Source organism: Phoxinus phoxinus (assembly GCF_949152265.1).
Source record: "Phoxinus phoxinus genome assembly, chromosome: 20".
Classification (NCBI taxonomy): Eukaryota; Metazoa; Chordata; class Actinopteri; order Cypriniformes; family Leuciscidae; genus Phoxinus; species Phoxinus phoxinus.
In genome coordinates this window covers 4,607,890-4,624,067 of record NC_136895.1, presented here as the reverse complement: position 1 = coordinate 4,624,067, position 16,178 = coordinate 4,607,890, and the positions used below count along the sequence as shown (strand labels likewise).

Sequence of the window (16,178 nt, the reverse complement as noted above, 5' to 3'; positions counted from 1 at the left end):
TTTGTCCAGTTCCGGTTGGTTGAAGTCGGAGTGGAGAGGAGGAGAGACTGGTTGACACTTCAGGTCAGCGGCGTCGTCGTCGTGTCCTGGCGCTGGTCCTTCATCAGATCTGGATACGGCCTGGTTCCGGAGGACAGCGGTAAACCTCGGGATAGACAGAGAGACTAATATTAGCGTAGACGCCATCCTTCTTATGATGTACCAAGTACATCAGGATTTACGGGAAGTGTTCCCGGTCCCGGCTGTTCTAAACTATGCAGCCTAACATTGAGTTATAGAAGTCTATAATGTGTTATGTGTATGCTAGGCCGAAGAGATGTATTTCAAAGAGTAAGAAATAAATCATTTTCAACACAAGAATCTGAAGATGTTTATTTTGAAACATTAATTGCTAAGTATGTAAGTAGTAGTGCGTTGCGTGGATTGCAAAAGTTAAGCAGACTGGCAATTTTGTCAAGTGATACAATTTACTGCACTGCATTTACTACTTTTCAACACTAGATGGGGATGTTTCAGAATTAAATACAGAAAAAGCGCTGTATGCGTGTAATCCACAATATATGTGACGTGTTATTATATTTTAATGTAATGGGCTATTATTCAATAATTCCATAAGTTAGATGTACATCTCAGACATCGTTGTATTCATGGTGTTGCTATTATGGTAGGCCTAAAATTCAATTAAAATTTGGTATATTCAATTAAAAATAAAGGCAACCAGATATGTAAATATTCATAGGTCTGTGTACACGTCAGAGAATAAATGTACCTTTCAGGTGGATCTTTTGTCTGCGATTCCAGTGGAATGATTTGTATAATTTTACATTTTGTGTTATAGCAACTAAATGTGCAAATGTTTGTTTTATTTTGTTTTTATTTATTTAATAACACATTGTCTGATACGTCATCATCCTGTGCATGCTAAACTTATATCTAAATATTTAACAATTTTAAAGTAAATTAACATTGCTCTTAAGGGGGTCATCTTCCCACATCTTTCTACACATTACCCTAAATGTTTTTATATGAAACTTGGATTTCAAAAGACGCGAGCGCAACGGTCAAAACCAACAGAACTGTTGAAAAGCAGCGCACTGCATGACAAAACACGTTCTTTGACACTTTTTCGAGACTTTCTTCACAGACAACAGAAGTAAGTGTTATCATAACTGCCTTTAAATTTGAACATTCACATTCAGACAAGCTAATCAAAATTGTATCTGAAAAGTTTGCCTTTAGTAGCTAGCCTATTGTTCATTAATGACTGTCAAGATGACATTAGTCAAAAGTAGGCCTAGCCTATTGTTCATCAATGACGTGTTCACATGGTTTTAAAACATTAATTTAAAGTTTTTGTTTAAACAATAGCTCAGATATTTATTTATTTTATTTTTTACATTTTTGCCTAAATAATTGTGTAACGTTACTTCATAATCGTTTTATGGTTTAAATTTGTCTGAAAAGCCTTTAATAAAAAATACACCTAACATTAACGTTACCCTGAAAAATATCAACAAATATTTAGTCACTGGCATGTTGCTTTTCATAACCTACAGTTCTGTCATTTTGTTTTACCTCTGGATTAGCAGTTGAAATGTGGAAGTTCCCGCGGACTCGTTACGCGGACTGTAACGGCTCAGAGGCGAGCGAGGAGACGGAGATTGCTGTGAACATCGGTGGTGTCAAGTACATTCTCTACGGGGACGTGCTGAACCGATATCCCGAGACGCGTTTGGCTGAGCTGGTGAACCGAGCCACGGATTCCACACGAGAAGACCTTTCTGCTCTCTGCGATGACTTCGACGACTTAAAGCGAGAGTTTTATTTCGATAGAGACCCAGCGGCTTTTAAATGCATCCTAGAGCTGTATTATTACCAGAGAAAGATTCAAATAAAGCGAGGAATCTGTCCCATTCACTTCAAGAGAGAGATGGACTTTTGGGGAATCGACGTGAAACATCTAGATGGACTCTGTAAAAGCAATTTAGATGAGACGGAAACTAAGTTGGTGCAAATAGCAGAGAAGGTCAAGGTCCTTCTGAACGCCCAGAAAGAGGATGTGACGGTCACTAGAGGCCAGAGGTTCCAAGCGTCGCTGCGGAACCTAATTGGGAAACCAAAGTCATCTTTAGCAGCGCGCGTAATCGGAATTGTGTCGGTCACGTTTATCCTGCTCTCCACTGTGACCATGTGTGTGAGCACCATGCCGGAGCTCCGAGTGCAAGATGCCGAGGGTAACCTGGTGGAACACCCGATCTTTGACTCCATCGAGAAGACTTGCATCAGCTGGTTTACGGTGAAATATATTTTGCGATTCGTGGCCTCTTCCAAGAAATTATGTTTTATGAGTTCCTTCATGAACATAATAGACTTTCTAACCATCATGCCTTTTTACTTGATGTTGATTCTGGATACTGCCAAGTTGGAGCAGGGACATGTTCAGTGGGCAGCGCGAGTGTTGCGCGTCACGCGCATTGCGTTGCGCGTCATGCGTATTGCGCGCGTCTTCAAACTTGCGCATCATTCATCGGGTCTGCGAACTATCGCAATAGCGCTTAAAAGCAGCATAAAAGAGCTGAGTCAGCTTTTCGTATCCATGAGCGTGGTGATTTTCCTGTTCTCGGCGTTGGAATACACAATAGAGGAGAGCCACCCGGAATCTATGTTCACCAGCATCCCACAGTCCTTCTGGTGGGCCGCAAGTTCCATGTCCACAGTGGGTTATGGAGACATGTACTCTAGAGAACCATACTAGGCAAGTGTAGCGCCGTTGTCAGTGTTGTGTGTGGCATCTTAGCTATTACATTGGCACTTCAACGGATCATAAAGGCTTTCGGCGAGATTTACAAGAATCAACTTGAACTTGACACCATTGCTAAGCGAGAGATAGAATTCACAAAGTTACGCACGAAGTATGAAGCGCAGGGGTGTCAGGAGGCTGGACACATCTAAAAGATGCAACTTCAAAATAATAAAACCGATCAATATAGACAGTTCACTGTGGTTTATATTACAACAAGTGCATATTTTTCTCCAGCCGAAGAACATGACGCAGGGTTGTAATCGATATTTGTTATCCATACTGAAATTATATATTCTCAACACTGCAGTTAAACTTTTATGTTGACATTTTGGGATGAAATAAAACATTTTAACACTTGATAAACATGTGAGCAGCGTAGGGACTACAAAAGCTAGCCAATTGTATCACGTGGCACAACTTGCTGCCTTGCAGTGTCAACTTTTCGAAACTAGAGGGAGATATTTTAATATAGATCTAGGTGAAGTGTGCGTGTATTCTGGGGGAATGCTGTTGACACAAACGACAAGCAGAACATTTTCAAATGTTTTCTAGCGTGCACTCATTTGTATTGAGTGGAGAAAGTAGTGTTTGACACAACAAAATATTACTTGTTGGCGAATTAACATTTCTCTCAAATCAAAATAATATAAATAAAATGGTAAAAGTTGAACAAAGTGTAAATGTCATTAGATGTCGAAGACCTAGTCTTTTGAAATGTACTTCTATCAGATATAACCACTTTAAGAGTGTGTAGGCCTATGTTTTATGACTGTATGAGTAGCAGGCTTTTCAGGTCCTTCAATCAGAAAACATAAATTATGATTATCTCCACCCCTACCGTAACGCCTGCTCTATCGCACACACACACCACCTTAGTTTTGCTCCCCTCACCAATGTTGCTCTCTTTCGGATTTACTCAGCTCTCCACACGGACATGCAGCTGAAGTCAGAAGCTTTTTGAGACTTTCTTCACAGCTTTTGGCCCAAATATAATTAAGTTTAATAACAACCGAACCTTTACGTTAGATCATAATTTATAAAGTGGAGCGCGCTAGACCGTATTAATGCGAAAAACACACACACAAAATACAGGCTAATGCACTCAAAAAAACGAACTAGGAAGGTTGTGCACTTTACATAATATATTTATATTTAGTTTACTTATAATAATTGTGTTTGTTGACTTGAAATGTTTTTTTCTATTAAGGTCCACGTAATTATGTCTCATCTTAACAGTACAAAATCCTAACGTGTTGTCTAAACACAAATCATTTATGTTAAGTAAAAAATTCTTACATCCAGAGGGGGCGGTATAGTGCGACGCCAACTGCCATTTTGCCCTAACTTAATTTGATTGTGTTCAATCTGCTTAAATATAAAATTTAAGTTTACTTAATCCATTTGTGTTGGATTACATGAATGATTTGTGTTGCATTAACTGAGACTGGGCGGTGCTTGTTAGTTCCCAGCATGCTTTGCATATGGTTAAATTAAGAGAGAATAAATGTTAAAATGAAGTGTTATTTTATGTTTTTTGGAGAAAATTAGAAAAGGGGAAGACTTGATAGTGTGTAATTGTGTTTAATGTTCAATTACATTGGAATAATTAGAACCATTTAAATTACAGTGGGTTACCATTGTGGAGAAGAGTGGAGCATTTTGTTTGGCTGTGGACTGATTCAGATACGTTTAACTGTTTCGGTTGAAGAAGCATGTAAATCTTAGCATTTGCAAATATGTACTACTGCTAGCAAATAGCTAGCTATAGTCTATCGATTTGATTATGTGTCACTAAAATAAATGAAATATTAATGGATGTTTGAAAATAAAAAACACTTCAATCATGTCAGAAAACCTTAAAATTAGTTGGGCTGACACTATTAAATTAAGCTGTGCCAAACTATAGTAAATAAGTTGAATCAACCTTAATAAATTAAGTTGACCCAACGTAAGTACATTAAATTGGAATAACATAATTGCATAATGCTGAAATAAAGCAAGTTAATTATGTGGAAATCCTTTCCATGATTTTTTTATGTTCATTCAAAGAGTAATTTTTTTGAGTGTGATTTAAATATAATTGAATAATAATGTATTGAATTATTTTATAAAACATACATTTTACAACATTTTTTAAATAAAAACTATTTCATCTTCAAGTGTGCAAAATTAGTTTCTATTAATTTATACGGGGAAACCGGGAGTACCCCACTAACACTAACGTTTAGGGAACGTTAGTTTATGGTTCTCTAAAGGTTAGTTTGAACCAAACCAAAAACGAACGTTTAAGGAACGTTCCCTCAGGGTTATAACGTTCCCTAAACATTAAGGGAACCAACCAACTAAAATGATCTCCTGTGGTTGCACTGTACCTCCACACAACGTTCCCGTTTGGTTGTTTTTGGTAATGTTTATTTAAACAAGCTCCATTTAAGTTTTTGACGTAGCATATAAAAGGTTTGCAGTCAGTTGATTTAATTCACTCAAAAATGATTGGTCTTATGAAATCCAAGTAAAATAAGCAGATTATCAAAAGAATACATTTAATTTTAGACTGATCAATTTAGCAAACAATACTTTTGTGCTTGATTTCGTTTTTTTTACTGTATTAGTTGGAAATACTTAAAACAAAAATCTATCAATCGAACGATTTTCACAAATAAGAAAATTCACTTCCAACAAAGTAGCTAAGTTCAGTGTACAAATTCAACCGTTACACCCCCACGCCAGTAGGGGCAAGTGCCTCTGTTTTCAGGTGACCGATTGAAATCCTGTCCTGTGTCCAGACTTCCGTGTTCTGCGATTTACACCAAAGTCCTTCTGGATACACAACTTGGAATCCGTCTTCTTTCAGTGGCTTTCGTGTAAATGGACGCTCAAGATAAATAGTTTGAGCACAGGTATGGAGCCCTTAACGTTATAGTGCTAGTTCATTTTGTATGAGGATGTTATAACACACTTCCTGTTTCCAATATTCGCCATAAATTCGTTTCCTCACCACGACCAAACCGTTCGAGATATCAAAAATCCCCTGGCAATTTTTCATCCTCAATGTCTTGAGTTCATGCACACCGAGTTTCGTGGCGATTGGTTGAATTGTCTAGGAAGAGTATTTTAAATTCCATTGCATGTGTTTTTTAAACTACCCCAAATAGCCGACTTCCTGTTGGGCTGGGGTAAAAAGTCAGAGCATGAAGGATATATGAACCGATGAGATCTATAAGTGTACCGAGTTTCATATTATTTCATGCAAGCGTGTTTGATTTATGGACCAAGTTTTCGGACCCCGTTCCAGGGGGCGCTGTCGAGCCCCCCTGCCACGCCCGGGTACCAGCTTCAGTCCGGCTCTAATGGCCGCGGGTTCTGACCCGTGTGCAAAGTTTCAAGAGTTTTTGAGCACGTTAAGGCCCCCAAAAGTGGCAAAAACCTTGAAAAAAAAATTACTATAAAGAAGAAGAAGAAGAAGAAGAACAAAAAATTCTTAGAAGAACAATAGGGCTCTGCGCCCTTTCAGGGCTTGGGCCCTAATAACAAATAATCCGAAGAAAAACAATAGGGCCTTCGCCTTTTTAAGGCTTGGGCCCTAATAATAATACAGGCTAATAATAATGCGGGTGAAATGGTGGCTCAGTGTGCATTGTCTATGCTAAGTTTAATGGTTTCTCATGCGCACACGAAAGTCTGCATATGTGTTATTTTTGCAAAGATCGTTTAGTGGCTCTGTAATACGCTGCTAAGAACATCATGAGAAGAAACAAAACGCTTATAACCTGCATATTGATGCCGCAGCCAAGGCGACATCTAGTGTACACATCTATGGCCTATTGGAACGAAAGTGGCGAACTTCTGTCAACCTCATCTATAAGTAACAATTTATTTTAATTCTCTACTAAGCAATACATTAAAATGTAGCAAAATTAATAAGCGCTCCAATCATGAGCACATTGGATTATCTAAGATAATAAACTGAATGAATGTCAAGTGACCTATATATATATATATATATGATGACGTTATAATTTGCATCAGATGACGTTATTATTTCCTCAGACTAACATTACTGTACCCTCGACATTTTGATCAATTATCACATTAATAACCAGTAATTAGCAATTAACTGTATATATTTTGTATCTGTTCATTCGTTATACGTGTTATTACTCCTGTTGTTTTATTAATTCATTATTAGCCGGCTTTAAGTTTGTTCTTCATCGTCAGTTCGTCAAGTTGTAGGTAAGTATGAATTAAGCAGCCTTTTGACATCTTAAAGTTTATTATAAAGAATTATTATACATTAATATAACACACAGACACAAACCACAAACACCGTAACTAAAACAAATAGCGGAAAATATTTTGCGTTTTTTCCTTTCCTCACACAACAGCGGTGAGTGACGACAACACGGAGCGGGAAAAAAGCTGCTCTGATTGGTCTAGACCGGGGCGCCCAAACTCGGTCCTGGAAGGCGCTGTCCCGTACAGTTTAGCTCCAACCTGCCTCAACACACCCAATAAAAGCTCGATAAGCTGGTCCGGGTGTTTAATTGGGTTGGAGCGGATTTCTTCAGGACAAAGGCTCAACAGGAGCAAGATTGGCCGCCCCTGGTTAGACGAGGAGAAAGAAACAACTGTGAAGCGCTGTTCTACTTAACACTGGTTTCCGAAACCTTAGTGGACGTTATCGAGTGTGAAATCACTCCCATGTTGCACACTCAACGAGAAGGGTATTCCTGCACAACCGGAGGCTGCAGTTTCAGGACCCTAGTTATTTTGTTACAGCGCCACCTACCGAACTGGATCACCAAAAACAGTAATTTATGATGGACGACATGGACACCAATCAGACTGTGAGTATTCAATTAAGTTTTATTTTATAACGTTTAAACGAAGCAGAGTTTACATAGCCAAAGTGAGAGCTGCTAACTATGAATTAACTAATTTGCATGAATTTAGAATTCTTGTTTTAGTTGTATTAATTACTACGACGTTCGTGGCCATGATGTAATAAATCCTTGTTGGGTTTTATAAGTATATCTAGCCAGCACATTAATTAAACTTAAAAAGATGACACTAGCATGTTGATGTGAGGTGTGTAATATTGACCTGCTTATTCTGTATTCGTGTGAAAACTTGCTTGTTGTTTGACCATATTGGTTAAGTATAAAATAATTAAACTGCCTGGTTGCACTACAATATGTGTTATTGTCGTCTTGGCGTTGTTTTGCAGTCATGAATGAGACGTTTGGCAGTTTTTATAGTTACAATTTATAACAGTGCATAAGTGTTAAACCAGAGATTTCAGTTGAACATGTTAAACAAATGTTTCTTATGTAATCCTCTCTCTCTCTCTCTCTCTCACACACACACACACACACACACACACACACACACACACACACACACACACACACACACACACACACACACAGAGTTGAAGCCTACCTACAGCCATATGTCTGTGCAGCAACTGATGGAAAAAGGGGGTCTTTTTGGTGCTGTTGTTATTGATTGCAAGAATGACATAAATATATACATTTTTGAATCATTCTTGAGTCTTGTCTTGCCTCTCTACAACCTTTAAAATATCTGGCTGTATTTTAGTGACTGCATAATATGCTGATTCCATCTTTATTTTACCTGATAATGAGCTAATTAGTTAAACTTGAGGTTAATCAATATACAGTATAATTCAAGAAACTAAGACTTGTTCCACTTTTTCAGCTGTTTAAAGATTGATATACATTTTTCATTTATATTTTGTGTAAATTAATTTGTTTAAATGTAAAATTGTGACTCACTGAGATTAAATATCTTGATACTATGTACAAACTAAACCACCTGGTTCCTAGAACTGCGGTCCTGAAACTGCAGCCTCCGGTTGTGCAGGAATATACATAGACATGTCTATGGGAATATACTACTGCACTCAACGGCTGTCAATTACTCGTTTTCCTTGACTCCTCCGAATTAACTGTGTTGAGTGAGCCGTGTTAACGTTACCATGCAGTGGAAAGGCGCCATTGGCCCAATGTTGGGACGATGTGTGCACGAGGCGGAGAGCGGCCCGGATTACACAAGCACTAAACATGATGGTCATTATGCAAAACACACTATTTGTCAACAAGTGGTGTTAAACACGAATAAGTTACCTTCACGACGATGACACTCATCACCGTCCTCCACCGACTTCGGGACTCCCCGAAGGACGGAGGCGCGCGCGCGGACATAAGAAGAGTGACAGCAGCGAACAGCCAATCGCATGCGCTGAACCAGAGAGTCAGAACTCACTTCTCGCGAGACTAAGCGCTACTCAACTCTCTCATCTGAAGATTCGACTGAAGAATATAAAATACATAAATGCATTTAGACAGCAAGAAGAAAATATCTTGCTATAACAAAAACATTTGTTTGTCTCATTTATACTCCACAATATAAACTAAAGACTAAATTTATTTAATAAAAAAAAATGCAGTAAAACGACAAAATTGTATAACAAATTAATAAACTTTTTTTTATTTTAAAATGCTATTTATTCCTAGGACGCAAAGCTGCATTATCGGCATCCTTACTCCAGTGTCACATGATGCTTTTGGAAATCATTCTAATATGATTTAATGCCCAAGTAACATTTCTTATTATCAAAGGATTATCACCATAACCCCTGGAATAAATACAAAAATTAGATATTTACATAAAATTACAATTGTGTTTATTTTGATAAAATATATGTACCCTTTTTTTAAACAGGGACAATGTGAAATATACATTAAGCTTAAAAGGAGAGATGCAGTATACCAGTTGTAGCACTTGTGCTAATGTCCCCCTGTCGCTGGGCAGGCTGAGGTCAACAGTCTTACAAAACATAAAACATAAATAAAAAATGAAATACACATGTTAATAATACCTTTATCCCAAAAACAGCACAACAATGATCACACCCTTCATTCATTCCACAACATTTACAAATACAATCTCACATACATATCAATTACAATACATTATGTAAACATGTTTATTTTAAAAGAAGCCATTTTTTGGCCCGATGTGAAAAATGTTAAATTGACGCATGTGGTCAGCTCTGTTGGCAGTTTATTCCACTGTCTGATGGCCACAAGAGAGCATAAGAGACTTATTTCAAAAACTATATACATATTCTTCTTACCAACTTTTGTGTAGACTTCATATGCAAAAGCCTCTACGGGCCGTCTGACCAGTTCTTATAAAAAGAGCATTTTTATCAGACATTTCTTAGGTTCAGTAATTTCACTTTAATGGAAAGGAATAGGTCCTGTTCAACAAAAAAATCACACACGTGGCATTGAATTCGTTACTAGATATACTGCGTCAGCAGAGTTCAAACCTGCCAAAAGACTCGAGGACATTGCTACGAACACTGCGTTTGAACCCTGGAATACAGGACAGGCTGGGGGCCAATGTTGCCATTAGGGATTGCTGAAGTCCAGTAGATCTGCTCCATCAGAACATCGAGCTCCTGAGCAACACACACTGCAGCTGCAGATCAACACTGACGGCCCTCTTCAAGAGTTCAGCAACACATCTGGCCCACAACTTCAGTGCTTTTAATATGAGGAACACCTGAACAAAAGACTTCTGAGGAAAACAACATGCCCTCTGAGTCAAATAATAGAAAGGTTCTCAGAGTCAAGTCACCTTTATTTATATAGCGCTTTTTACAATACAGATTGTATCAAAGCAGCTTCACAGTGATAACATGAAAATAATACAAAAAACAATTTCATCATCGTCCACCTTTAAGGCAGATCTATAATATTGTTGAATATTAAATGTCCCCAACTAAGTGTAGCAGGTGGGGCGTAGGCAGTGAGAATTGCGCCTTGATTGAATCAGGTGGTGGCTGTTTGGCGCTGCACCTTTAAATCCAGCAAGCTGGCAGTTTTCCGGATTAGTGCTGTTACAGACTGTTCATTCCTTGGACTCTTGGTTGGGTGTACGAGTTGACGTGAGTTTGTTTAAATGTATTTTAGCCTCCTTGTGAAAACCTGGTTGGCATGGATCCGATTTGATTCGGACTATTACATTGTTTTATAGTTGCATCTGATGTTTGCGTGGTTGTGCCGGGGTTGCAGTTAGTTCCCTGTCTTCGCGAGCCCTCATCGGCTGCGAATTGTGTCGGCGTGTTCCAACGAAGACGTAACGTAAGTCTCCTGCTTTTACTGATGAGCAGCGTTCGTTTTTTAGCTTTTTAACCACTGGTTGTAATGAACTTTTATTGATTCATGCTCTGTTTATATTAGTTTCGGGTTTAGAGTGACCACTACAAGTTTGCTGAGTGCGTTTGTTGTGCCGAGAACGTAAGTTTACTGGCTTCCTTTCTCTCTCACGTGTGTACATCTTTGTTATGGAATGCTTGTATACATGTATGTAGTTATGTTGACTTGCCATGTTTGTATTATAGTCTGGTCTGGGATTGTACGAATAAAAACCAGACGGAGTAAAGCGATCACTACAGTATAAGTAACCAAGATTTTGGCTTGACGCCGTGGTCTGTGTTCATACAGGTTAGTAATATAGGCTACCTTAGCCTCTTGCCCTGCTCTGATTGCTTGTTCAATTGAAGATCATTTATGGCTCAAGTAATTCCCAGCCCATTGATGTACAGGTTACAAATTAGGCACAGTTGTGATGTCGACCTGTATAATTACTTGTATAACATTGACATTGTTCTTTGCAGGAGGAGCGGCATATGCTGTCCTGGCCACTGTTTTTCCTGTGCTTTAGTTTTAGGATTCAGTAGTTTGAGTGTGAGTGTGACTGTGTGCGTGCGTGAGTGGGAGACTGGCCCATTACTTATCAGTCCATCCCTGGTGCATGTTGTATGTTTTTATATTGTTGGTGTCTTAGGCCATTGGGTTGATGCAATATTCTGGGGGGGGGGGGTTAACGACCTTGCTGTGTGATCACTGGTTTGTTGAATGTGAATGACTTTCTTTGGGGTTTTTTTGTGCATGTGATTTGTGACGTGCTTTATTTATATTTTGATCTATACTTTTGTTGTTCCCAGCCCTGAATCTGTCACCCGAGGCCTAATGTCTTTGTTTTTATATGTGTTTAATTTGAGAATAACTAAATAAATTGGTTTATTTTTATAACACTCCAGTCCCTCTCTCTCCTTTTATTTCCCTTTATTGTGGAAGCCTGTTGGTAAACATCTAAAATTCTGACGGTCACTAATCAACGAGCGACTGGTTGTGAACAGGCCCCCTAGGGGCTACATAAGCAAGCCAGAAGGTAAGGCAACAGCGGCAAGGAACCAAAACTCCATCAGGGACAGAATGGAGAAAAAAACCTTGGGAGAACTATGAGTAAGAAATAAATCATTTTCAACACAAGAATCTGAAGATGTTTATTTTGAAACATTAATTGCTAAGTATGTAAGTAGTAGTGCATTGCGTGGATTGCAAAAGTTAAGCAGACTGGCAATTTTGTCAAGTGATACAATTTACTGCACTGCATTTACTACTTTTCAACACTAGATGGGGATGTTTCAGAATTAAATACAGAAAAAGCGCTGTATGCGTGTAATCCACAATATATGTGACGTGTTATTATATTTTAATGTAATGGGCTATTATTCAATAATTCCATAAGTTAGATGTACATCTCAGACATCGTTGTATTCATGGTGTTGCTATTATGGTAGGCCTAAAATTCAATTAAAATTTGGTATATTCAATTAAAAATAAAGGCAACCAGATATGTAAATATTCATAGGTCTGTGTACACGTCAGAGAATAAATGTACCTTTCAGGTGGATCTTTTGTCTGCGATTCCAGTGGAATGATTTGTATAATTTTACATTTTGTGTTATAGCAACTAAATGTGCAAATGTTTGTTTTATTTTGTTTTTATTTATTTAATAACACATTATCTGATACGTCATCATCCTGTGCATGCTAAACTTATATCTAAATATTTAACAATTTTAAAGTAAATTAACATTGCTCTTAAGGGGGTCATCTTCCCACATCTTTCTACACATTACCCTAAATGTTTTTATATGAAACTTGGATTTCAAAAGACGCGAGCGCAACGGTCAAAACCAACAGAACTGTTGAAAAGCAGCGCACTGCATGACAAAACACGTTCTTTGACACTTTTTCAAGACTTTCTTCACAGACAACAGAAGTAAGTGTTATCATAACTGCCTTTAAATTTGAACATTCACATTCAGACAAGCTAATCAAAATTGTATCTGAAAAGTTTGCCTTTAGTAGCTAGCCTATTGTTCATTAATGACTGTCAAGATGACATTAGTCAAAAGTAGGCCTAGCCTATTGTTCAATGACGTGTTCACATGGTTTTAAAACATTAATTTAAAGTTTTTGTTTAAACAATAGCTCAGATATTTATTTATTTTATTTTTTACATTTTTGCCTAAATAATTGTGTAATTTTTAGTCACTGGCATGTTGCTTTTCATAACCTACAGTTCTGTCATTTTGTTTTACCTCTGGATTAGCAGTTGAAATGTGGAAGTTCCCGCGGACTCGTTACGCGGACTGTAACGGCTCAGAGGCGAGCGAGGAGACGGAGATTGCTGTGAACATCGGTGGTGTCAAGTACATTCTCTACGGGGACGTGCTGAACCGATATCCCGAGACGCGTTTGGCTGAGCTGGTGAACCGAGCCACGGATTCCACACGAGAAGACCTTTCTGCTCTCTGCGATGACTTCGACGACTTAAAGCGAGAGTTTTATTTCGATAGAGACCCAGCGGCTTTTAAATGCATCCTAGAGCTGTATTATTACCAGAGAAAGATTCAAATAAAGCGAGGAATCTGTCCCATTCACTTCAAGAGAGAGATGGACTTTTGGGGAATCGACGTGAAACATCTAGATGGACTCTGTAAAAGCAATTTAGATGAGACGGAAACTAAGTTGGTGCAAATAGCAGAGAAGGTCAAGGTCCTTCTGAACGCCCAGAAAGAGGATGTGACGGTCACTAGAGGCCAGAGGTTCCAAGCGTCGCTGCGGAACCTAATTGGGAAACCAAAGTCATCTTTAGCAGCGCGCGTAATCGGAATTGTGTCGGTCACGTTTATCCTGCTCTCCACTGTGACCATGTGTGTGAGCACCATGCCGGAGCTCCAAGTGCAAGATGCCGAGGGTAACCTGGTGGAACACCCGATCTTTGACTACATCGAGAAGACTTGCATCAGCTGGTTTACGGTGAAATATATTTTGATTCGTGGCCTCTTCCAAGAAATTATGTTTTATGAGTTCCTTCATGAACATAATAGACTTTCTAACCATCATGCCTTTTTACTTGATGTTGATTCTGGATACTGCCAAGTTGGAGCAGGGACATGTTCAGTGGGCAGCGCGAGTGTTGCGCGTCACGCGCATTGCGTTGCGCGTCATGCGTATTGCGCACGTCTTCAAACTTGCGCATCATTCATCGGGTCTGCGAACTATCGCAATAGCGCTTAAAAGCAGCATAAAAGAGCTGAGTCAGCTTTTCGTATCCATGAGCGTGGTGATTTTCCTGTTCTCGGCGTTGGAATACACAATAGAGGAGAGCCACCCGGAATCTATGTTCACCAGCATCCCACAGTCCTTCTGGTGGGCCGCAAGTTCCATGTCCACAGTGGGTTATGGAGACATGTACTCTAGAGAACCATACTAGGCAAGTGTAGCGCCGTTGTCAGTGTTGTGTGTGGCATCTTAGCTATTACATTGGCACTTCAACGGATCATAAAGGCTTTCGGCGAGATTTACAAGAATCAACTTGAACTTGACACCATTGCTAAGCGAGAGATAGAATTCACAAAGTTACGCACGAAGTATGAAGCGCAGGGGTGTCAGGAGGCTGGACACATCTAAAAGATGCAACTTCAAAATAATAAAACCGATCAATATAGACAGTTCACTGTGGTTTATATTACAACAAGTGCATATTTTTCTCCAGCCGAAGAACATGACGCAGGGTTGTAATCGATATTTGTTATCCATACTGAAATTATATATTCTCAACACTGCAGTTAAACTTTTATGTTGACATTTTGGGATGAAATAAAACATTTTAACACTTGATAAACATGTGAGCAGCGTAGGGACTACAAAAGCTAGCCAATTGTATCACGTGGCACAACTTGCTGCCTTGCAGTGTCAACTTTTCGAAACTAGAGGGAGATATTTTAATATAGATCTAGGTGAAGTGTGCGTGTATTCTGGGGGAATGCTGTTGACACAAACGACAAGCAGAACATTTTCAAATGTTTTCTAGCGTGCACTCATTTGTATTGAGTGGAGAAAGTAGTGTTTGACACAACAAAATATTACTTGTTGGCGAATTAACATTTCTCTCAAATCAAAATAATATAAATAAAATGGTAAAAGTTGAACAAAGTGTAAATGTCATTAGATGTCGAAGACCTAGTCTTTTGAAATGTACTTCTATCAGATATAACCACTTTAAGAGTGTGTAGGCCTATGTTTTATGACTGTATGAGTAGCAGGCTTTTCAGGTCCTTCAATCAGAAAACATAAATTATGATTATCTCCACCCCTACCGTAACGCCTGCTCTATCGCACACACACACCACCTTAGTTTTGCTCCCCTCACCAATGTTGCTCTCTTTCGGATTTACTCAGCTCTCCACACGGACATGCAGCTGAAGTCAGAAGCTTTTTGAGACTTTCTTCACAGCTTTTGGCCCAAATATAATTAAGTTTAATAACAACCGAACCTTTACGTTAGATCATAATTTATAAAGTGGAGCGCGCTAGACCGTATTAATGCGAAAAACACACACACAAAATACAGGCTAATGATTTAAATATAATTGAATAATAATGTATTGAATTATTTTATAAAACATACATTTTACAACATTTTTTAAATAAAAACTATTTCATCTTCAAGTGTGCAAAATTAGTTTCTATTAATTTATACGGGGAAACCGGGAGTACCCCACTAACACTAACGTTTAGGGAACGTTAGTTTATGGTTCTCTAAAGGTTAGTTTGAACCAAACCAAAAACGAACGTTTAAGGAACGTTCCCTCAGGGTTATAACGTTCCCTAAACATTAAGGGAACCAACCAACTAAAATGTTCTCCTGTGGTTGCACTGTACCTCCACACAACGTTCCCGTTTGGTTGTTTTTGGTAATGTTTATTTAAACAAGCTCCATTTAAGTTTTTGACGTAGCATATAAAAGGTTTGCAGTCAGTTGATTTAATTCACTCAAAAATGATTGGTCTTATGAAATCCAAGTAAAATAAGCAGATTATCAAAAGAATACATTTAATTTTAGACTGATCAATTTAGCAAACAATACTTTTGTGCTTGATTTCGTTTTTTTTTACTGTATTAGTTGGAAATACTTAAAA

At 38.5% G+C, this 16,178-nt stretch overlaps 1 protein-coding gene and 1 pseudogene across 2 annotated transcripts; both read left to right on the top strand.

Annotated features, from left to right (window-relative positions):
• Positions 1 to 1,581: 1,581 nt before the first annotated feature.
• Positions 1,582 to 2,755, top strand: LOC306988809 (voltage-gated potassium channel regulatory subunit KCNF1-like; the record flags this gene model as incomplete). Its single annotated transcript, XM_079593955.1, has 1 exon — positions 1,582 to 2,755. The coding sequence occupies exon 1, from the start codon at positions 1,595 to 1,597 to the stop codon at positions 2,753 to 2,755; it is 1,161 nt and encodes a 386-aa protein (XP_079450081.1). The 5' UTR covers positions 1,582 to 1,594.
• Positions 2,756 to 13,298: 10,543 nt separating this feature from the next.
• Positions 13,299 to 14,470, top strand: LOC306988807 (voltage-gated potassium channel regulatory subunit KCNF1-like; annotated as a pseudogene). The gene has a single exon. The product of its transcript is annotated as a voltage-gated potassium channel regulatory subunit KCNF1-like (transcript).
• Positions 14,471 to 16,178: the final 1,708 nt, after the last annotated feature.